Here is a 22766-nt window from a genome sequence, read left to right on the forward strand (position 1 = left end):
CTTACTTGCATACAACAAATACTAAGTTTCTCTAACTGCAAATACCTGTTTACTTATCTGAAGCAACAGGCAAGTTTTTAAGGCACATACCGACACAGGAAATATCTTTGCCTCTAAATGATCTCATTTCCACATTTATTTAAATGTGAAACTCACTCTTTGAAACTCCAGCTCTCTCTAACCGCTCCCCCACACAACAGTGATTATTGCTTTCTTGCTGTATGCACCGAGATACTGCTGCACTGTATTAAAGGCAGCACGAACAGCATTCCAAAATCAGAATAGCCCGGCAAGCTCATACTAAATACATTCAGAGCGGTTATGAATCTTTTTAAACACTTAAACCAGTGAAAGGGAGTTAGATTACTTCCTTTTTGACCTTTTCGCCACAGCTCTTAACCTTCAAGTGTGGCTCGGTTAACTCTGAGGCAAGATGCCTCGGTGCTCACTGCACAGCATGACATGTGTAGCTACTCCGGTTGTAATTACATTCCAGTTTAAGCCATGCAGGGTTATTTTTAACATGAAGTATAATTCTGCACAATATTAACAATAGGCTGACATCACTAAGCTCTCAGTCTGACACAGTCTCACTCCCGGGGCCTATCAGCCCATGCAAGTTTAACAGGTTTCCATGCCAGGCACCCTTGTCATTGAAGGCAGTCCCAATTCTTAAAGGAAAGCGTATATTCGGTCCCCTCCCTCCACACCTTCAGCAAGGGCAGAAGCTTAGTTTGGTCCTTCACTGTGATGGCGCCCTCTGCAGGAAAGGGCCAACAGCTACACCTAGTTCCACTGCCATACAGTGGACAGGTCACATTCTACCACAATTGGGAGAGAGGGGGGAGAGAAGTCAGGCTGATGTCCTATATTTAAGATTCTCCCTCTGTGGTTTCACAAGTGGGTTGGGCTTCTCCCTGGCTGACTGTCGAATGCATCCGATGAAGTGAGCTGTAGCTCACGAAAGCTTATGCTCAAATAAATTGGTTAGTCTCTAAGGTGCCACAAGTCCTCCTTTTCTTTTTGTGAATATAGACTAACATGGCTGCTACTCTGAAACTAGTCAAGGAAAGACATTTATTGGTGATTTGTCTCTACGCCTCCCATCTTCTACAGGATGTTGATGAGGATGTTCCGTTTCCTTGTGGACCTTGTCAGCTGAAGCCACGTGCAGCGTTTGAGTCACGTTGATGGGCCATGAAGCTGAGCCGTTGCTCCTTCAGAGTTCTGGCTGGCTGAGCGATGTGCATGTGTGATGTCAGCCTGCAAGGGCCATAGACACAGCATAGAAATCTGCCTCTGCTTCTTGTAGAGTGCTAGCCAAAATAGAGATGCACTACCATGGTGCAGGAAGAGAGACAGCACTGATAACAACCACTGAGGGAAGGCAGTCCCCTGCCAGCAAGGTGCTAGCAATGGAAGATACTTAAAAGGCATCATTCAGAGTATGAGATTTGGATGTTTAGCCAAACCTTTGAGATCTTTCCCATCAATCCATCCCCATTCCTTGTTCCTCCCACCCAGGTCTCCTCCCCTTCCCATGTGAACCTGATTCCAAGTCCTGCTACTATCCTTCAGCATGGGGACACTTGCCTCTAGCTAGTCTCAACCACCCTAACCCTTGGTTAGGCCCTGCTCATTGGGTCCCTCTTGTTCCTCACATGCCAGTGGCTACTTTCCCTCAGTTAAAAGAAAAGGAGTACTTGTGGCACCTTAGAGACTAACCAATTTATTTGAGCATGAGCTTTTGTGAGCTACAGCTCACTTCATTGGATGCATCTGATGAAGTGAGCTGTAGCTCACGAAAGCTCATGCTCAAATAAATTGGTTAGTCTCTAAGGTACCACAAGTACTCCTTTTCTTTTTGCGAATACAGACTAACACGGCTGTTACTCTGAAATCTTTCCCTCAGTTCTGTCCTTCTCCATGCCCTTTGCTAACATTCTCCAAACACCACCGAGTCTCAGCAGTCTGTCTCCCTGAGTCCAGGCTGCACACAGCATCGCTCAATCTGATACCCTCTTTCTGACCTGGGACACCTCAGAGCCCATGTGACTCAATGACAGCCGACCTGAGACCCAACCCCGCAGAGATGGCCAGAGCTGCTGAGAACCCACAATGGCTTCATGTCAGAAAGTGCACAGGGATGTAAAGGGGATAGAGTAACTGGGTACAGCGAACAGAATGAAATTTACTGTATGAAACCGTGAAGGTATAAAGGGGGCATGAGGAACACCCAACCAGCAGAAGGAGATGAGCCAAGATCTCAGAAGTGTGATACTAATGTCCTGGGACCAGTGCTTAATTTGTAACAAGAGAGGTTCCTGAGCTCAAGAAATTTTTTTACTTTCATAACTGAAGCAGCAAGGCCAGAGGGGCTGGGGCTCTGAACTGCCAAGCTGAGAGGTGGCAGGGCTCAACCCCTGGCACAAATTAAGCACTGCCTGGGACCTCACTGAGAGTGACATTTATATACTTCCAGAACTGACAGTGGCAGATCCATTCTCTCTCCATCCTTTCTCCTCTGGACTGGATTCCTCCTCTCTAGCAGAGAAGGTTGTTTTTATTTTTTACTGTTGCTGTTGCCATGTGTTATTTACCCAGCTCACAGCTGTTATGGCACTAATTAGCTATTTATTTCTTCACTGTTTGGGACGGTACACTTTCCTGTTTTCTAGGAATTCATTCACATTCGTTTTTAACCTTCTCTCCTAACCTGGCATGGGGAAACAGCACCCTTCTCCCCTTCTTGAATGCACCGCAGACTTCTGTTTCCATTTAGAAGGTCTGCCTGAACTGCAGACCTATCCATTAGATTACACCAAAGTAAACTCTCCCTAGCACTGTGCTGTGCACAAACCTAAATGGAAGAGAAGAGTAAGCACAGAGGAGCGGGGAGGAAACATTAGCACAATTCCAATGACAAAGTACAGGCACTTTCCCCTATAATGATGGTCCAGAGAATCTACTGCCTGCATATAACTCCCCTCCTCCCAGATCCAGCCCTGTTCAATGGGGCAAGAATAGCTGCAGGACAAAGAGAATCTATATTGTTTCTATGGAACCTACTGCTGTGATATCGGCACTCCTGTCTTGTCCCATATTGTGCACTGACCTGGTAAGTCACAACCCAGAAGTAACGCTACCTGGCGGGAGGGTTGATCCTCTGCCCCCGCTCTCCACTTCCACTGATGTTGCCTCTACCTCCACTCAACTAGCATCTGGAATTGCACCCCGAGTCTACTACAGCACCCAGGCCACATCAAGAGAGAGAAAGGGAAGCACTGGGTGCTTCCAGGCATTGAGGCCAACAGGTGCTACTTGAGGACTAAGCTGGATAGGCCAAGGGGCACCATGGGGGGAGTTCTGGTGCAGGAAGAAGCCGACTGCCCTCCACACCATAGGAGACCACCCCAGATCAGGAGCTGTAGTGGGGGAGTGAGGTGGATGGAAGGCAACCTCCCCACCCGAGTGATGCAGAGAGAGAAATGGGGAAGACAGGTTGGGAGGAAAGGAAAGAAAGATAGGACTGGCTGGGGTGGGGAAGAGAAATGGGACCTGGAGGGTGGTCTGCAGAGGACAGACTCAGGGGAGGGGAAACTAAAACCTTCTCTTCCCAGGGAGCCAAAATAAACAACCACCTCAGAGCCCTGTAACACTATCACACCGTGGGCTCTGCTCTGCAGATGGCTGTGCTGCTCCTTCAGGACTCTTCCCACGCAGTGTGAACCTGTGCCCTCCAGAAGGAGTTGCTATTCCTCCCTCACACAGCCAAAGTCTCCTCCCTGCTAGTCTGGAGGTGCCCCGTGTGCTTTCACTGGCAGCAGTGTGAATTCACAGTAACACCACCGACACCAATGGAGTGACTGGGTATTCACACTGCACAGGGCGCTGGACTCACAGCCGGAGCCACCAGCAGGGCTGAACTGATAGCTCAGCACATGTGGCTCCAGTCCGGCTACTTAGCCCAGCTCCAGAACAGTTTAGGGCTCACCTTGCCACCCCAGCCCTTTCCAGGAGTCAGGAGCATCACTCGCTGCAGTGCTCATGGCCCCTCTTGATTCAGGGGACAGGAGAAGGGGCCTGGGATATGAGAAGGCAGCCACTGGGAGGTGGACAAAGTCAGCATACGTGTTCCCTCCTCCCCATGGACAGAGATGCCCATTGACTGCGGTGGTACCTGCTGATAAGGACACAGATGGTAAACAGCAAGATGATCAGTGGTGAGCCAGGAGTGGAAATTGGGGAATACACTCACATCTGCAGGTTGTATCTAGGAACCTTACAGACCAGTTCCTTTCTCCTCTCTCAGGAATTAAATCCAGCAGAAGGTTCTTCCTTCCTCTTACTTTGAAAGGCAAACAGTGTCCTGATCAATGGCCATGGGCACTCAGACAGACATGCTGAAGAGGGTGTACGGCTCACACTACCATTCTAGGAGACACTGGCAAGTGAGGGGGGCACTGGGCTTGGGCGTTACTTCTGTTCTGCACACTCCCATGTAAGGCCATGAATTAATGTACTGAGAGTCCCCTAAGCTGACTTTCCTGTAATGGGTACGAAAGTCTCCTGTTGTGGGCATGGAAGGGACAAAACCTCCAAAGAGTTATAAAACCACCATAGCCGATCCTCAGCTGGTGTAAATCCATGGACATTGCTGCCCCAAATTATACCAGCTGCGGATCTGGCCCATTATCTTTAGTTCCTTTTGCAAAATGCCTGTATATTGCAAATCCTTTTGCTCGTCAGCCTATTACCTGGAAGCTAATTGCAAGAGTGGTGTAAAGAATCCAAGCACCATGCTCTGGAATGGTGTAAGTGAGTGACAGAACCGGGTAATGGAATCAAATAACATCTCACCTTTGAGCGATGTCAACGTAGTGCTGACAATTCAGCCCCCTCTGATGGGGGGGCGGGAGGAACCAAGACAAAATGGAAACCTATCTAAAGCTGCAAATCAGTTATTACTCAGTGTGGTTACAGAGCAATCCAACTGCAGTGAGGGATCATGGAAGCCCTGCCTTCAAACACTCCAATGTGCCATAATAAATTAGATCTTATTTTGGTGTGTTAAGGAAAAAAAATTGGCACCCACACTGCATTGTGTATGCTCAAGTCGTGCTGCAGAGCATTTCATTTAGCTCTTCCAGAAGGTATTTAACACTGATATTAGTTTTGATAGCACGGTTACAGTGTATTTCTTACAAACTTGCTCCTCCCCAGAGATTTCCATGAGTTCCAGCTAATTCATCATTGCCACATCCATAGAGACGCATGTATGAAACACATTGTCTGTTACCTTGGAAACCAAGCTGGCCCTGTAGGCTGCCAGAGCCTTTAGATACTCCTTCTTCGCAGCTTCTGTTTTCCTCTTATATGCCTGAAAGGACCAAACAATGAATAATAATTAATAAAGCAAAACAGGGTGCTGTCTGGCACTGCTACATCTCACCCTCCTCAGATCGCCCGTGTCTCCACTGGGCTGCATTGCTTTGTTACAAGGAACGGGGATGGGGCCTTAAAATACAGTATGCAGGAAAAGCTGATTTCTCACTGAGGTGCTGCTGCCAAGGGGGCGGGGGAGGGAGAGAGAGAAAAATTTGCCCCAAACAAACCCCTACATCTGAACACCCTTAGATATTGGGGAAGTTGGGGCGGGACCTTATCTGAACCTTGCTAGATATCTGAACCTTGCTAAGTATTTGTACGTGCTCATTGCCATGGTATCTGAGAGAGTGGGTTGGGGAGGTAAGGACAGCCTCTCTCTCATGGCATAGTTCAGAGAAGTCTGTGTTCCTGGTGCATGCCAAAGTGGACAGCCCTGTCAATGGAGCAAATCTATTACAAAAAATAGAACCCCATCAGGGTTCTATGCTGACATCTGCCCTAGCCAGAGACCTGTTTCAGAGAGAGGTGCCTTTTCACTCACCCTTTGATTCATGGCTACCAGGGCTGTCAAGCTGTGGTTATCTGAATGAGTGAGATTTTGTCTATTTCATTGAAATACATGGGGAAAGTCTTCATGGTAAGAGTGAGGGTCATGGAGTCAGGGGGAGGAGGTCCGCTGTCGCTGACGCTGGTGTGCAGTCAATGGAGTCATTCCATACTGTTACCCCGTGTGTGAATGAGAACAGAATCTGCTCCAGGTACTTGAAAAAGTACCAACAAATTAATTCAATATAAGGAAGCCTCCCAACACTGCAAATTCCAAATGTTCAAAAATCATGAGTCAGGCCCCCCAAAATCATGTTTAAAATCATATTTAAAAATCACAACATTTTCAGAAATCCTAAATTTTGGGTTCTTTTTCTTTGCCTTCTGCTTTTGAGTCTTTAAGGCTCATGTTTTCAAGCTTTTCTCTGCAACCTTAAGGGCTAGAAACTTAATTTTCCTTTTCAAATGAATGCGGAGATTCGCCACGAATTGGTGCTTTGAGAAAAACACTACATATCCTGAGACTCAGCATCACTAAATGGAGCTTTGCAGACTTTAACAAGTCTGATATTTAGTCTCTTTCTACCATAAGAACAATTGTTTTACTGTAGCTGTATTGTGCTGGGCTAATTTTCAGCTCAGAATGACACTCATGAAACCTTAGTATGAAGTCAACAGGCTGCAAGGAGCATAAGTATTAGCAGAATCTGGTGAGCTGTCTGTAGAACTGGCACAGAAATACAGCCCTGTCTCATGCAGGCCGATTCCCCAATGGCCCTCAAGGACCAAACTGGAACCAGTTAAAATGATCAAGTGAGAAAAATATTTTCAAATGAAAGAAAAATTTGGGCAAGGGAGGAAATTACTGAAATAAAATATCTACTAACCTCCCGTGTGAAACCCAAATCTCTCATCAAACAAGTCAAAGTTAACTTCAGTTAGAACAGATTTGAATGCATTTAACTCTTCTTTCAAAACAACAACTTTACAACAATAAATATGCTGATGTCCACAGGGGATTTTCAGTTCTTTTTCGCCATGTGTTTCTATCATGGCATCATGTATTATAGTCAAGTAATGTAAATGACCAAGGACTCACCTGTGAGCCCAGCTCCATGCCTGTCAGGGGGGCAAGGAGCTATAAGGAGCCCCCTTTCTTCCCTTTGTGGGCTATGTGCACCCGAAGATCTGTGCAAAGGGATGAGCAGCCCCTGCGGGGCTATGACCTTCCCTGCTCAGATGGACAGGGATTGGGCAGAGCTATGGCTCCACCCCCATGCTGCCAATAAATTGGCCAGTGCAGCTGAGTCAGCCTGGAAGGGAGATTAAACTGTCCAAGCTCCAGTCACAATCTGGTTCCTGCGCTGCCCCTTACTCAGGCTGGATTGGAAGATAACCATCCAGTTACAAATTAGTATTTTATTACAGTCAAATGCCAAAGAGTAAATAATGTTTTTACCAGTGAGTTCACACATTTCTGCACACCCTGAAGGCGCCTGCCTGGCATGTCCCGTTGTGTCGTGTCTGTCCACACCCTGATCTTTTTTATCTTACTATGTCTGGTCTCTCAGCCTTGATAGCTGTTGCAGACCCGCAGTATTACCACACTGGGCAGTGAGAGTTCAAATAATTGTGGCCCCAGTAGTATCAGAAAGGCAAAAAAGGGGTGTGAGGTTTTGCATCATGCTATTTCTTTCCTTAGGATTGTAATTTACAAACCATACTTGCTCTAGGTTGAATGCACCGTCTAAGAATGGGATCATTTCTCTTTACACTTCTGAAAAGGATCAATCTGGGAGATGTTGGGCCTGGTCCTGAAGTCCTTGCACATGCAAAACTTCCAGTAAAGTGAATAGAATTGAGAAGGTGTTCCAGCCCACAGACATTCATGCCCACTGAGCATATTTAGCAGCCCCACAGATCTAAAGATCACGCAGGAGTCAATATGGTTTCCCAGGATGAAATTTCTGGCTTTTCACTTAAAAGATACGAAATTTGATACAAAAAATTAGGTTAAAAGACCATTAAAATGACAAAGTCAAGCCCTCTAAAGTGAGAAATGGAGAATCAAGGTTGCCCATGCAATCTTAATTTCTCCCTTAGTAGGAAGCTTTATGATACAATCTTTAGTAACGATCACATTTGTTCTACATGGTCCCTGCCTCATTCAGTTCACTGAGTGGATGGTGCAAGAACAGAATTAGAAAGGATGCTTTTTTGTAGTTAAGGCACTGATGGAACCCAGGAGAGCTGGGGACTCTTCACAGACTTCCTGTGTGATGTCTAGCATACATACACAGGAACCCAATTAAGAATACAGAGACATATTTAATTCTGACATTTCCTAATTTTTGAGTGCTAGAGTTTGCAGCCTTTATTCGCTTTTAACGTATTTTTTGTTGTGTAATATACATCATATACACTGCCTATATTGTATATATTATCAGGCAACCTTAATAGTAAGTGGTGCTATCAGCCACACCTATAAATGCACATACACATATGCATTATACACATACCGATGTGTGAGTGTTTGGGTGTGCAGGCATGTGTCTAAAACAGTGTCAGGAAAGATGGTTCCAGTTGGAACACACTTTTTTATTCATGCTGCAGTCATGTACTGCTTCAACTCAGATACACTAACAAAGGATCTGAGTGCAAGATTGGGAGGCAGACATTTTAAAGATCATCTTGCGTGTAAAGGCTGAAAATTGGATGAAAGCTAATCAGAAATGATTTCAGAGCTGAAATTGTTTCTTCCAAAATGTGCAGAAAAACATTCATCTGGTCCCAGTGCATGAAGGACGCCATCCTCTTCACAGGGGCTTTTCAATCCCATGTCCTCTTCATTGGTTTGTATAAAGGAATATGTAATACTGAGGAATTTGCTTTTAATAGATGCTCTCAAATGCAATATCAGATGCCAGTATAACAATGAAATATCCATCCCCATCTCTCAAGTCAGTACATAACAACGACCATATCTGATGGTGATGAATCAAAACCATATTTATTTTCCTCTTATGCTGCTATAAAATACCTAGGACGAGATTTTCTTGTCTTTGGAAGCACATAAACTAAAAGTGCTCTTGACTCAAACGCTGCATGGAAGCTCATTCAATGACATGGACACTATTGTCATCTGTACACACAGAGAAGCAGCAATATAGTGCTTGGGAGAGTGGGGAGGAAGGAGAATTTTAGAGTTTTTAACTTAACAAACAAACAATAAGAAACAAATAACGAATAAGTCACGTGCTTATCACCCCAGTCACTTTGCTTGTGTGTTAGAGCCCTTTCCCACCTCCTTCATCGGTCTTTGTCTTTTTAGATTGTAAGCAATTTGACGCAGGAACTGCGTCTTCTCTTGTATTTGGAAAGTGCCAGTAACTTGTAGTTGCTACAGCAATCTATTACATGATAATTGAACAAAGAGACCTCATATTAAGAAGCAGTAATAACAGAAGGGAACTTTGTCACAGGATAATGGTCTCCTGCTGCTGAACTAGATTTATGACACTACTCTAGGCTGATGTTGCAATGTAATATGTGGTGCACTATTTAGGCGGCTGTGGTCCCTAAAAGGAAAAACTGCTTTGTGGAAAAGTGTGGAACCAACCTGACATCAAACTATTCCTCCTCGGGCCTGCAGAAGCCCCTCGAGAGATTTTTTTTGTTTTAAAAATAAACGGGCAGTTTCTCCTTTTGACACATTTACTGTGGTGACACTTGGAATGGTCATTTCCGGCGAGAAGTTGCACTTCTGAGCTACTTGTCCTCTTCCTGAAGGTGGCAAGTTAGAGGGGAGCTCCACCGACATTTCGTCTCCTTAATCGATGCTGAAGTGTGCTGAACTCTTAAGGAAACACGAGGCATCTGGAAGCTCAGCACTGCGAGACTACAGTAAGTCACAGATTAATATATTCTGAGAGCCTTCCCAGGGTCTGCACTCTTTCTGAAGCATCCTCCTCCAAGTCCTTCTCACACAGCAGCCATACGGCTTGCCCTTCACATAGGGGAGGTGGGGAGACTTCTTGGCATGTGCTACTTGGAAATTGTTGCCAAGTCCTGGAATCTGAGATCTATTAGATCCACTAGGGCTGAGTAACATTAGGGGAAGGTGACTCTGGAAACACTCCAGCAGGAATCTATCTGAAGTAGCTTTCAAAGAGCTGTGTGTATGTGCGTGTGGATTTAGCCACATGATCCTCAGGACAAAATGTCACCATGTCCAAACATGATGGCCAACAATTGTCCTGACACACTCAGCGGTTCTACGCTGACCGTTAAACCTTATTCCGTATGACGTTAACACAACTGGTGGCAACCTTGTTTAGGTCACAGCCCAGACCTGACTTTATGTGGTAAAATCCTGGCTTCACTGAAGTCAATGGCAAAACTCCCACTCAGTGGGGCCAAGAATTTACACATTGAGCCATGGGAGTCTTGTGGCTAAAAACACTGCATGACACTTTGAAAATGTAGGGCTTAAGTGTGAACAGCAGATCCTAGTGAAGCCGTTTAAAACGCCTCTGTGTTAAAGGAGCTTTGAAGCAGTGTTTATGACCTTTTAAAGTTTTCATTTAAATATTGACAGAACCATGCTACTTTCTAATTAAATCACATTTTCTCCCAGGGATTTTAATTTCAAAGTCATTTATCAGATTTAAAGATGCTCCAAATATTTTACATGTGTTCCTTGATAATCTGTCATGCCTGCTGATTTATTTTGCTTATTCGTAAGCAGAATTCATTAGTCATTAAGGGAGGGGGTGGAGGATGGTGGCGGGGGGGGAGCAAATACAGTTAGTGATTATGAAAAAAAATATCAGAGCTGTAAGAAGCATACGTTGGAGTCGTAATCCTGACACCTCCTGTGTCTCAGCAAAGCAGCTAGTAATTGTACCCTAATGAAATGTTCTTGTTTGATAACCAGTTAATTAGAGAAGACAATTATTCCGGACCCTGCTGACGCCCGTGGAACTGCTCTGTGTTGCGCACACACAGGATGACAGGAGTAGCGGTATCAATAACCTTTCCATTCCAGCCCTGCTGTTTGAAAAGAAACTGGTTTGTAACGTGGGGCGGGGGGGGGGGGGTGAAAAGGAACCCAGAACTACCACAGAAACATTTTACAGTGACAATTACCACCCAACCGACTGATTGTCTTTGCCCAGAAAGTATAGTTTTTTGGTGAAATCTGGAGGGGTTTTTTTCGTTTTAAATACCAAATATATACCACCAAGGTGCAGTTTGGTATTATTGTTATTTCTGAAGGCAAATTTGGTGCATTTCATAATGAAGAGGATCAAACTGCTCCCCCTTTGCACCCCCACCACATAACTCTATATGACCCATCCAGCCCCATGCCATATGACTCAATAATGACCAGCCTTCCCCCTTTACCTCCCCACTCTAAATGTGACTGTATCGCTATATAAAGCCATACAGACCATTACCAACATTGCCACCAACCCAGACTGACCATGGTCCTCACTGGGCAGTATAACTCCATATGAACTATCCTAACACACTATAACCATATACAGCCTGCAGCTGTGCATCCTGCCTGGGCAATGTCCTCCATATGGCCCTACCATCCTCACTGCCCACTGGCAGTCCCATATGGACTATCCTATACAGACCATATAGAGCTGCATGCACTGGTCCTCTCTGCCCTGTACTCCTGATGACTCTCTCCCCACTCAGGCCTTTGCCACCGTCAACCCCAAGGTCTCCCAGGTGGACAACTCCTCCGACTTCCTGGGCAACGTCCCCCACACCCCAGGGGCAATGTGTTCTAATAATAATGCCATGAGTAGTAGATAAGGAGTACATGCCATACAAAGTAGAAGCAACCTTAAGTGACACGGAGCAAGAAAACTTGCTGTTTTGTATCAACACAGAAAAGCTAAAGATTTGGTACAAGAGAGGTGACACCAGCTGGTGCACGGCAAGAAAACTATCCAGGGCCCAACACCCGGAAGTCAAATGTGAAAGCAGTGCAGCCCATACGGTGCGGAAGAAGTTTGTTTCTTCTCCTCAGCTACTGTAGGAAGAAAATGCCAGGTCTGGCAAGCCCCAGCCTTGTTCTGTTGTTTGTCCCCGGAGGAGCACTGACATGTGCAGGTGTAATATCCTGCAGACAGAACTGCTGGCCTGAGGGTTCACTATGGGAGAGCAGCCTCCAAATTACATAGTACAGTTGAGATACTGCAGTGTTAATAAAGTAAAAAGTGCCCATGCTGGTGATAACAAGTACTGTGCGGTGGCTGAAGAGGGCACTCCTGGTATGAACCCAGGGAATGTTATTTTCATTGGCCTGTGCTCTGTTTCATGCCTAAATCTCCAGTGATGACAAATCAAAAGGTTTTTATATTTTGGAGCAGTTTATCATGATGTAATTAAAATAAAAGCCAAGGTGAAATCACAGATAGGAGACTTTAAAGACAGAGCAAGCTTATAATGTGGGTTTGGGGCTGTACCCATAGGAGGTGAGCATGCAGCCCCTGCCTCGTTCTTTGAGCCTAGTGTTAATGGTGGTTCAAACTATTAGAGCTACTGTGGACTTGGGAATACGTTGCTGAGTAGAGACCTTAAAAAAAGGAAGCACGGGAAGAAGGAGATATGATGCCAATGAAATGTAAGCTAATGGAGGAAAGACAAAGAACAGTGGTGCTACGTAAGCTTGGGTTGACATGAGTGATTGGACATGGATGATGTGGAGAGAGTGTGTGTGTGGGTGTACGTACGCACGCATGATTGCAGTCACTCACTGGGAAAATACCCACTCCATGGCCTGGAGGAATGGCATATCCCAGTGCAGTGAAGATGGATCCACAGGCTAGGGAGGATGGTGACCAGAATGCATGGTGCCAGCTAAGAAACTTGCACACAGGGTGGAGTGGGAGAAATGGTTCTCACGGGCCTGTCCTCTCTTTCCCCTCCTCCCTCAGCTGAGGAGGAAGCAGCTGTTTTGGGTAAGGAGTGGGAGGAAGACAGCACCCCACCTAAGGTATCCTGGGAGAATATCAAGGAAATAACAAGCACACACTAGATTTCTGTCTTGGCTCTCTTAGGAGAAGAGTTCAGACTCTTGGGGCTATGTTAAGAGAAACTCAAGCCTTTCCTCTTTCACCATACAGCCCTGCTAGATCACTTTATCTCTCCAGGGAACTTCACTCATTCTGTTCTCGGGGAGAAACGTTCAGCTTCCCCCAGCCCGTATTCCCCTCAGGGCACGAAGGACTGTGCAAAAGCCTTGGATGGCACTCACAAGGCCTTCCTGTCTGCTTCCAGTTAGTGGTACCAGTCTGGTATCATCCCATTGCTAACAACAGCCAGGTCATTACATTGTTGCCTATTATCTCCCCACTGAATTACCACGGTTCATCATTGCCAGCTCTCTGTATAAACACTATTACTGGTCAGTATTATGGCCAGGTTGCCTTACAAGACCGCGCTGTATATTGTTCCCAGCAAGTCTAGGCTTCACTGTGGCTGAAATGTAATATAACTTTACAACAGGCCTCAGACGCCCTTATATCCTGCAGGTGATATATGCAGTACCCTGTCAGTAAGTGATGTATCTGGTCCAATGAGCAGATGTCTCTGATTAGATGGGTGATCTATTATTTTCTGCTGAGCAAGTAATTTTTTCCTTGGGTGATTTATCCATTTAGTATAAACTCTGTTCCACTCCCCATGCAGTGTATTTATATGGGAATGTTGCACATGCATTTTGCCATGGGTACTGTATATCGCTACTTAGCATAGTGAATGTGTCCATTTCTGTGTAAGGTAGCCACAACGAGATATATTCTGCTCTCACATTTGTGTAATCCCACTGAATCCCAAGCCTCAAAAATGCAGTCAAAACTGCTGCTGAGTTTAACCTGATTTTGCATGAAAGCTATGTGAAATGGTGAATTTCACCTGTTTTATGATGTAAAGCCCAGGATTACTTGAAAGCATTGTTCATGAACCTTGTGCTGATCCTGGTCTGAGTTTCAAGTTTTTAATGAAATCCCAAACCAGCAACTTTCATATGTTCAGTGGTTTCATAATGCAACTTCCATAAGCCTCCAGTATTTATCCACATGAAAATGTAACCGTGATGCTTGCAGACCAAGTGCCAGCTCATGCCAAGACTCCTAGGCCTCACTGGACACTGACAAATGCATAGCTGGAAATCAGCCTGGATCGTCTGTGTGTTCATATTGCTAAAATAGATATTAGAGTTACGAGAATGCATTTAGACTTTATGAAATGATTGTAGGATGCTGCATGCCTTAATCTTACTTATAATATCTGTATCCCATCATATAAGGTAATATTTAAGTGTTTGCTCTGTACCTATTAACATGTTTGTTAAGACTGTAAATCCCCACAGCTGGGGAGAAGCATTACCAAGTGTGAAATGCTAGTTTACCACAAGAGGCGTTATCTCCTCCCCAACAAAAGGCCTGGGTAGACCAGACAAGCCATTGTGAAGCATCAACGGATAAAAGGTTTTGTTGGTCGCTTCTGCCTGTCTGCGTTGGGGGGGAGGGAGGGGGCGGGAAGAAGGAGAGGTAGGGTCCGTATAATTATGTTGCTCAGGGGTGTGGAGTGTAGATCTTGCCAAAGATTCCTATTGACTTCAATAGGAATTAGATCAAGCACCTTGAGAAATTACTCTAAAAACCTATAGCAGAGATATAATTTTCTATTAGATTCTATAAAATGATGCAAAACACCGATGGACAAGTGACTCTGTGACCTTTAAAAGTTTTAAATTGAGTAAAATAGTACTCTGTTTTAACTTAGGTCCATTTTACTCTATCTAAAACCGAGAAAAGCTAACTAAAGGGAAAGACAATTGCCTCTACATTAAGATAAATACAGTATTTTTATATTAAGACAATGTTTATGTAACTCTAAAATCAGGGAGACATGATTCATAGTTACATGAAAGTGCTTGGTTCTGTTTATTCAATAATTTTTTTATGCGAATGCTGCTCTTTAAGTGGTAGCTGGTATACAAGGCAAATAATTGAGGAAAAATAAAAAAAATAAAGGTGATTAAATAATGAATGTAAACTGTATTTGTGATTTCAAGTACTCTGTAATTTAACTACCACTAACAATCAGTAAATCCAGAAGTTAGACCTATACATATTATTAAGCCCCTTGTCTCCCCAAATACAGAAGTCAAACTACGCCCTCATCCCATCACAGTTTGAATGCTGGGGGGAAGGGAATAAAAATCCCTGTTAAAGAGAAATTGTATCCCTATGCTGCCTGAATTCTGAGGGGTGAAGTTTTGAAGCATAAGCAAGGGGTCCCCAGTTGTTTAGCATGGGCTAGCCCTAAAGGACATATAAATCTTGCATGTTATAGCAGCTACTCTCATCTTTTGGAACTTAAGACTGTAACTCGTGTGTGTGTTTACCAGCTTTAACCTTTAAATAACTCTCATTTCTTTTTCTTAGTTAATAAACCTTTAGTTCATTATAGGATTGCTTACAAGTGTTCACTTTGGTGAGAGATCTAGGGTGCACCTGACCTGGAGTAAGTGACTGGTCCTTAGGGACTGGGAGTAACCTGAATATTATTGTGATTTTTGGTGTAAGGGACCATCTATCACTAAGGCAAGCCTGCCTGAGTGGCAAAATAGACTGGAGTGCCCAAGGGGGCTGTCTGTGGTTCCATGTTGAGGGTGTTGTAGTGCTTGATTTGTTCACACTTGGTGGATAAAATCTAAGTATACAACATACAACCAATTCGGGGTTTGTGCCCTGTTTCTTGAGGTGGGCATTCACAGCCATGGGTCACTCCAGAGACCTTGACAGCAACGACCAAGGAAATCTGAGGTTTTCTGTTCTATGCAGGTGTCTTGACGCCCCCATCACCATGTCAGCTGAGAGCCCTTTGGGTCTTTCCCCTGAGATAGAATAGGGCTTTGGGGAGTGAGACACAGGAAATGTGGTCAGGGAAGAGAGGATGGGAGACAAGGGAATGGGTGCGGGGGGAAGAGGAGGCCACATCATTCATGTAACTTTTCAATATGCAGCAGAATCGCTTCTGGACATCTCAGCCAAACAAAATCTCCCAGCCCTTGGCAATTCACCCACTATCACCTGGAGTCAGGCATGGGCTGTTTATGTACAAGTGACAAGCAGGAGGCAATGATGATACCCTGGAGTCTTCGCCCTGGTACCTCCTGCTGGAGACGAATAGAGTAGCACTGAACTAAGGCTAACTCCTGCCTTGATTTATACATGTGCTATCCACTGACTTCAGGGAGGTTGCACTGGTCTGGGCAGAGTTTAACTACACTGCTGAACATGAAATTTTTCTAAAGGGGCACACCTCATCTCTGAAAGCTTCTTGGAGCAGGCTCCATGTTTCAGGTTAATGTATTTCGCTCTCTCTGTCAGGGCAATGACAGGGGTCGCTGGCTTGGAAAACCAAAGGCAACACATAAGGAATGAGGTAGGGTCCTGGGGTGCTCATGGTAAAGAGATGGAACAGGACAAGAGCCACTGAACCAGGAGGAGATTAAACCAGGCAACAAGATCAGAGAGGCTGAGCTCATGGAAGAGGAGAAAAATTATATGAGAAGGATGGTTCAGTCAATCAATACAGCTAACTACAGCTGAGCTGTTGGAGGAATAAACACCAAGAGGCCAGGGAACCTCATTGCCATTTTGTTTCCCTCTGATTTGCCTATTGACCTGGTTCAGACTTATAGCATAGGCTGTACCTGGGTATGAAACAGGGTTACCTGCACCACAGATTTGAGCTACATTTATAGCCAGGCTGGGGGACAACCAAATTGTTTGGCTCCCTGGCACAGCTGTCTGGGTATCATGGATAGGGCCTTTGTTGCGTCACCTACAAAGGCAGATGGGCATGGTCACAGAGCTCCTCAGCGAGGGCTCTCATCATCAAGAACTCATGCCCTGTAATGACAGCAGTCCCGTGGGATCCTGTGCTATTCACACCAATTCCAGTGCTAGGACTGTGCCTCCCTCAAACAGGAGCGAGGGCCCACTCCCCTCTCCTGCAGGGTCATCCTGGAGAACCATTAAAGCATTCTAAGAAGAGCAGAGATCAGATTCTTCCTCCATTTTTTAAGGGACAGAGGAGTAAAGGCTTCGACTGCCTCCTTTATTCTAGCATGACCTTTTTGCCCACATGTTTAAATACATGCCACACCCTCCAGGTGGAACAGCTAGCCCTACTGGAGACCAGTGCACTTTGCACCTCATCCCTGGGAACCCAATGCAACAGCCTCTGGCCGACTTACTTGAACCTAGTCAGTCCAGTAAGGTAGCGTCTGAACGGTACCTTTCTGGATAACCTAAGCTCTTCTAGATGGTGCTAACGTTAACTAGATTCCAGCATCTTAACTGCATTTTGACAGGTGGCCTCAACTCCATGCTTGCTCCAGGATAGAATCTTCTCTGCAGAATTAGAAGAATTCCTTTCAATCTGATCCTCAAGATCTGCCACAGTTAGCGTCAAATCAGCCTGCTCGTTTTAAACCTCTGTCTAATATTGTGAATGTAGCTGTTTAATGAAAAAAATAACATTGTGGCAAGGAATTATACGGGAAGCTGGGAGTTGAAGGATTACTAAAGACAGGTATCCCATTTGATGATAATAGCTGAATTAGCATTTCACTTTTGAGTAAAGTATAAGCTATCTCTACAGGAACAGCTGCTAAACTATTTGCAAAGTTCAAAGACTGTGTATTATTATTTTTTTTTTAGTGTCACATTCTTTAGATTCCGGTGTAAGCCTCTTAGGAAAGGCCATGCCAGCTGTTGAAGAATGAAGATTATAATGTACTGTAAAAGTAGTGGTTATGGTATTTAAAATTATTAATATTATTTATTATATTTATTATTATTTGCACATGGCAAAGTTCAATGCCCGAAAGGGTTAAGGAGGGGAAGGAAATGGTGCAAGTTGTTGAACAGGTGTCCTTGAGCAGTACCCAAGGACAGGGAGATTGCTAATCCTGTATTCCACAGCATGATCAAATCACCAGGCAACAGATATAAATAAAAAAAGGCAGGAAATGAGGAATTTAGATACAAGTGTGTCAGAGGGAAAATGAAGATTCATTGTGAAGAGGCTGGGAAGAGAAGAAGAAGGAACAATCTGACAAAAGGCACAAGTGATAAACCAGAAGAAAAAGAAAGGCTAAGAAATACACGTCCGTGACAGCAGCCTTCTAATCAAAGATGTTCCTAGATTATAGGTTTTCTTGCATAATATGCATTCTGTTTCCCAGTCTGTGTTTGTCTTTCAGTTAGTGGAGGAGAAAGAAAAAACATATTTGAAATGGGATGGAAGCAACCTTTATTTTGCTTATTTCATCAGGAGAAAAAAGCAAATTTGCTTTGTGGGAGCAGCAGCACCTGTTCAATGGCAAATAAAAGGCTACAGCTTTGCTATTCCAGTGCATATAATCATTAGCAACCCAAAGGAGAGAGAGGATTAACCCTCTGCTTGCTGTCAGAGGTATGTGGCAAACAGCAGCGTCTCGCTTCAATTTGTAGAGAAGCCATATGCAGTGTCTCTCAAATTAACACACACTGCCAATCAGCCAGCTGTGGGAGGGTATTAGATTCTGCCTGCCAGGAGGACTGGCACTGGGCCACCCTCTCTAACTGGAGGGATTGGAAACACTGTGTAGCGTGGGTGGGCAAACGTTTCGGCCTGAGGGCCGCATATGGGAATAGAAATTGTATGGCGGGCCATGAATGCTCACATAATTGGGGTTGCGGTGTAGGAGGGGATGAGGGCTCTGGTTGGAGGTGCGGGCTCCGGGGTGGGGCCAGAAATGAGTTCAGGGTGTGGGAGGGGGCTCCAGGCTGTGGCAAGGGTTGGGGTGCGGGATGGGATGAGGGCTCCAGCTGGGGGTGCGGGCTCTAGGGTGGAGCTTGGATCAAGGGGTTTGGAGGGCGGGAGGGGGATCAGGGCTGGGGCAGGGGGTTGGGATGTGGGGAGAGGCTCAGGGGTTCAGGCTCCGGGCGGTGCTTACCTCAAGCGGCTCCTGGAAGCAGCGGCATGTCCCTTCTCCAGCTCCTACACACAGGCATGGGCAGGTGGCTCCACATACTGCCCCGTCTGCAGGCACCGCCCCTGCAGCTCCCATTGGCTGCAGTTCCCAGCCAATGGGAGCTGCTGGGGTGGTGCTTGGGGTGGAGGCAGCATGCAGAATGGAACCCCATGGCTGCCTCTACGTGTAGGAGCCAGAGGGGGGCCATGCCATTGCTTCCGGGAGCCACATGGAGCAGCCACCAACCCTGCTCCCCAGCTGGAGCGCCGGAGCAGGGAAAGCCCCAGATCCCACTCCCCAGCAGGAGCTCAAGGGCTGGATTTAAACAGCTGGTGGGCGGGATCCAGCCTGCGAACTGCAGTTTGCCCACCCCTGCTGTGTAGTGATCCTGGCCAAGGTACTGGCACAGGCAAGGAATTTATGGACCATCCTTCACCAGCACAGATATGGCGGCTGGGTTCACTCAATACCATATATAACTTTCAAATGTAGCATATAGGGACAGACGGATCAATGTATTTGTAATACTTAATGGGCATGTGCTGTGAAACGGTCAGCATGTATTAGAAAGGTGTGACTTGATAATGCAATGGCTCCGCTCAGCTAAGAATAGATTCATCAGACAACCAGATTCAAACCCCTGCCCTTGGTCCTCCCCTCCTGCCTCATCCTGGCCATTATCTGGAAGAGCTTGCACCAAAACTCACCTGCAAGGAGAGGTTTGAGACCATCTGAAAACAAGAAATGATAAGGTTTGCAATCTTTGTCCAAGCGAAACAGAGCTATCAAGTCCAAAGGGCTGTGGGAGGAGTTCACTTCCAGTTATCCTCTTATAAAAAGTGGAAAGCTCAATGAGGCAAATGATGCATAAAAATATTGTCTGAATTGACTAGTGACTTGGGAACACTTTTGCCTTCTTTAAAATCATAGGATCATACAAATGTAGGGCTGGAAGGAACCTTGAGAGGCCACCACGTCCAGCCCCCTGCACTGAGACGGGACCAAGTAAACCTAAGCCATCCCTGACACATTTGTCCATCCTTTCTTCTTAAAAACCTCCAGTGATGATGACTCCACAACCACCCTTGGAAGACTGTTCCTGAGCTTAACTACTCTTAGGGTACGTCTTCACTACCCACCGGATTGCAAATTTTATAAGCATATGCTCCACTCCATTATCCAAGTCATTAATGAAAATACTGAATAGCAGTGGACCAAGGACTGACCCTTGTGAGACCCTACTAGAGACATCCTCCCAGTCTGACAGAGATCCATCCACAACTACACTTTGAGTATGGTCTTTCAACCAGTTGTGTATCCACCTTCTAGTCATTTCATCTACGCTACTTTTCCCTAGTTTGCTTTTGAGAACATCAGCTATCTATAGTCTTGATCCACCATACCTTGCAGATCCCAAACTCCTGATGACATCAATGGGAGTTGTGTGTGCGTGCAAGGAATGCAAGGCTGGGGTCTCTATGTTATGCCAGCTACACAATAACATTCTGGGGACATATCCCTAAATCCACGGTTTTTATGCCGGAAAAACCTTGTTGGAGTCAATGGGAGTTTTGTCTGAGCAAGAACTCAGTAAAAATTGAGTAAGGCCTTCAGGATTTGGCTCATTGCTTGTCTGGTTTTCATTGTTGTAAGGAATCGTTTATTATGGGGCTAAAGTTATGTCTTTCTGAACACTGGGTTCTGTGGCAGACTGCAATCTTGCCATTCATACTTCGCATGGACCTTACTGAGAGATTATCTCCATGTGAAAAACAATGTAAATTAAATTTCTTTCAGATACTTTATAAACATTTAAAAAAGTCCATGTCTCCAGAGCTAGTCATGTATTAGAACCAGTAATGAACACTAGAGTGTCTTTTCAGAGGATCTAGTGAATTGTAGTCTAGAAAAGCGACTGCTGAGAGTCAGGATTCCTGGTTTTTATTTCTATTTCGGTCACAGATTCACTGAGTGACTGTTCTAGCCACTTACCTTCTTGGCCCCTCCCTTTGCCCATCTGTTAAATAGGGATAATGATGCTTACCTGTCTATTTACAAAGGAATGTTTGAGTTAATACATTAATCATTGAAACGTCGGCCTGGAAAGGACCTTGATAGTCCAGCCCCTTGCACTGAGGCAGGACTAAGTATTATCTCTAGACCATCCCTGACAGGTGTTTGTCTAACCTGCTCTTAAAAACCTCCAATGACGGAGATTCCACAACTTCCCTAAGGAATTTGTTCAAGTGCTTAGCTATCCTTACAGTTAGGAGGATTGTATCATGCTTTGAGATGCTTAGAAGAAATGCCCTATATACTGTATGTTCTAAGCACCAGTCAGTGTTTTCATATATCAAAAAAATTGTGTTAATTTAACCTGTCTTTTTTTCCTTAGCATTTGCTTGGGAATGTAAATGAAGGAGACTGGAAATACTGGCAGCTTGGCCAAGAGAAAGCAAATAGGGACTAAACAAACCATAATCCAGCCAAACTCTTCAAGAACAAACGTGTCCCATCTCACAAACCACCAGTGCAGCCTCGGAGTCAAAGATAAATAGTGTCCTCTCTGCCAGGGCCTCAGGCGGAGGGGGTAATTGTAGCAGGAGAAATGTTTACAGATGGAGACAAAGCCAGGAAGTTAATATTTAAGCATTCAGACAAGGAACAAATGACTTAATTAAATCAATTAGAAAGAGAGAGAAATTGAGCCACTTATAAAGCATGTGTAAAGAAATGGCAAGCGCCACTGCTCTCTTGTAAAAGAAAATAAGGGAGAATTAGCAGGCAAGAAAAATGGGCTGGTTTAATTCCTTCTGTTAATTAGAGTTGAGCATTTGCACCTTGCTCAGGCAGGGGTTGCACCAATGTTTCCATTATGTAAACCCAATTTTCAGCTGGGCTGGGTTGAAACTGGGTCTCCCATCCACAGAGACATCTTTAACATATTAAGAAAAGAAGATGCAGTTAGGGCTGAAATTAAGTGGCAGGAATAAAGGTTGAGAAAGCTGCTGTCTCCGAAGCCTGGGTTGGGTTTCTTCTGTACATCTATAACTCAGATATGCCTGGGCTCTGTACATGGGAGGGGTCAGAAACCTAGGGGCAATTCCAACCCCTGCTCTGCAGAGGGTCTCTTGGCAGCAGAACTGATGCAGCTCAGCTGTGGAAGGGGGAGGTGGAAGGACTACAGGGCATGGAGTCTGGTATGGTAGCACACAAGGGTATGAGGGGCGCATGGGTGGTCTGCATGAATCCTCCTGTCCTCCTCTTCCACCGGATGCTGCAGAAGGGAGGGCCCCTGGGGGCTACTCCAGCCATTGGGCTAGAAGGGCCTTTACGCAGCTACTCCATTCTCTGGGAAGGCAGAGTCCTCTCCCGTGGCTCTCTAAAGTTAATGGGGTTATATCAGGGGTAAATTTAGCCCATTACATTCCTGGAGGGTCCTAATTCATATGGTGTCATAGGACGATTTACTGTGAGAGTCAACCATAAGCTACAGGGGAAGGTAGGTTTTAAGCAGATTATTAATGACTAGAAGTGAAAGTGGCTCCATGGATTAGAGATGGGGGGAAGGGCCAATTTCCAGATGAAGGGTGCAGCCCATGCAAAAAGCACCAACTGCTGTGGATAGCATGGAAGAGGGGGACAGAAAGAAGTCCCAGAATGGAGAAGTGGAGTCTGTGGGCTTGGTTTTTGTCTTGGTTACATTGACCAGGATTACTTCTGCACTACACCAGTGCAACTGAGATCAGAGTCGGAGCCAGGGAGCAGATGGGTA

The 22766-nt window shown here is 45.3% G+C and overlaps 1 protein-coding gene across 3 annotated transcripts in view; it reads right to left on the reverse strand.

Moving 5' to 3' along the window:
* The window catches only part of TOX2 (TOX high mobility group box family member 2), a 257719-nt gene that overhangs the window by 16357 nt on the left and 218596 nt on the right, over positions 1-22766 (reverse strand). For all 3 annotated transcript variants that reach the window (XM_084645625.1, XM_084645627.1, XM_084645626.1), the window contains one exon: positions 5300-5380. In XM_084645625.1, the coding sequence (XP_084501751.1) occupies positions 5300-5380 (81 nt within the window). The remainder of the gene's footprint in view (positions 1-5299; positions 5381-22766) is intronic.

This window comes from Lepidochelys olivacea, assembly GCF_965140295.1.
Source record: "Lepidochelys olivacea isolate rLepOli2 genome assembly, chromosome: 13".
Classification (NCBI taxonomy): domain Eukaryota; kingdom Metazoa; phylum Chordata; order Testudines; family Cheloniidae; genus Lepidochelys; species Lepidochelys olivacea.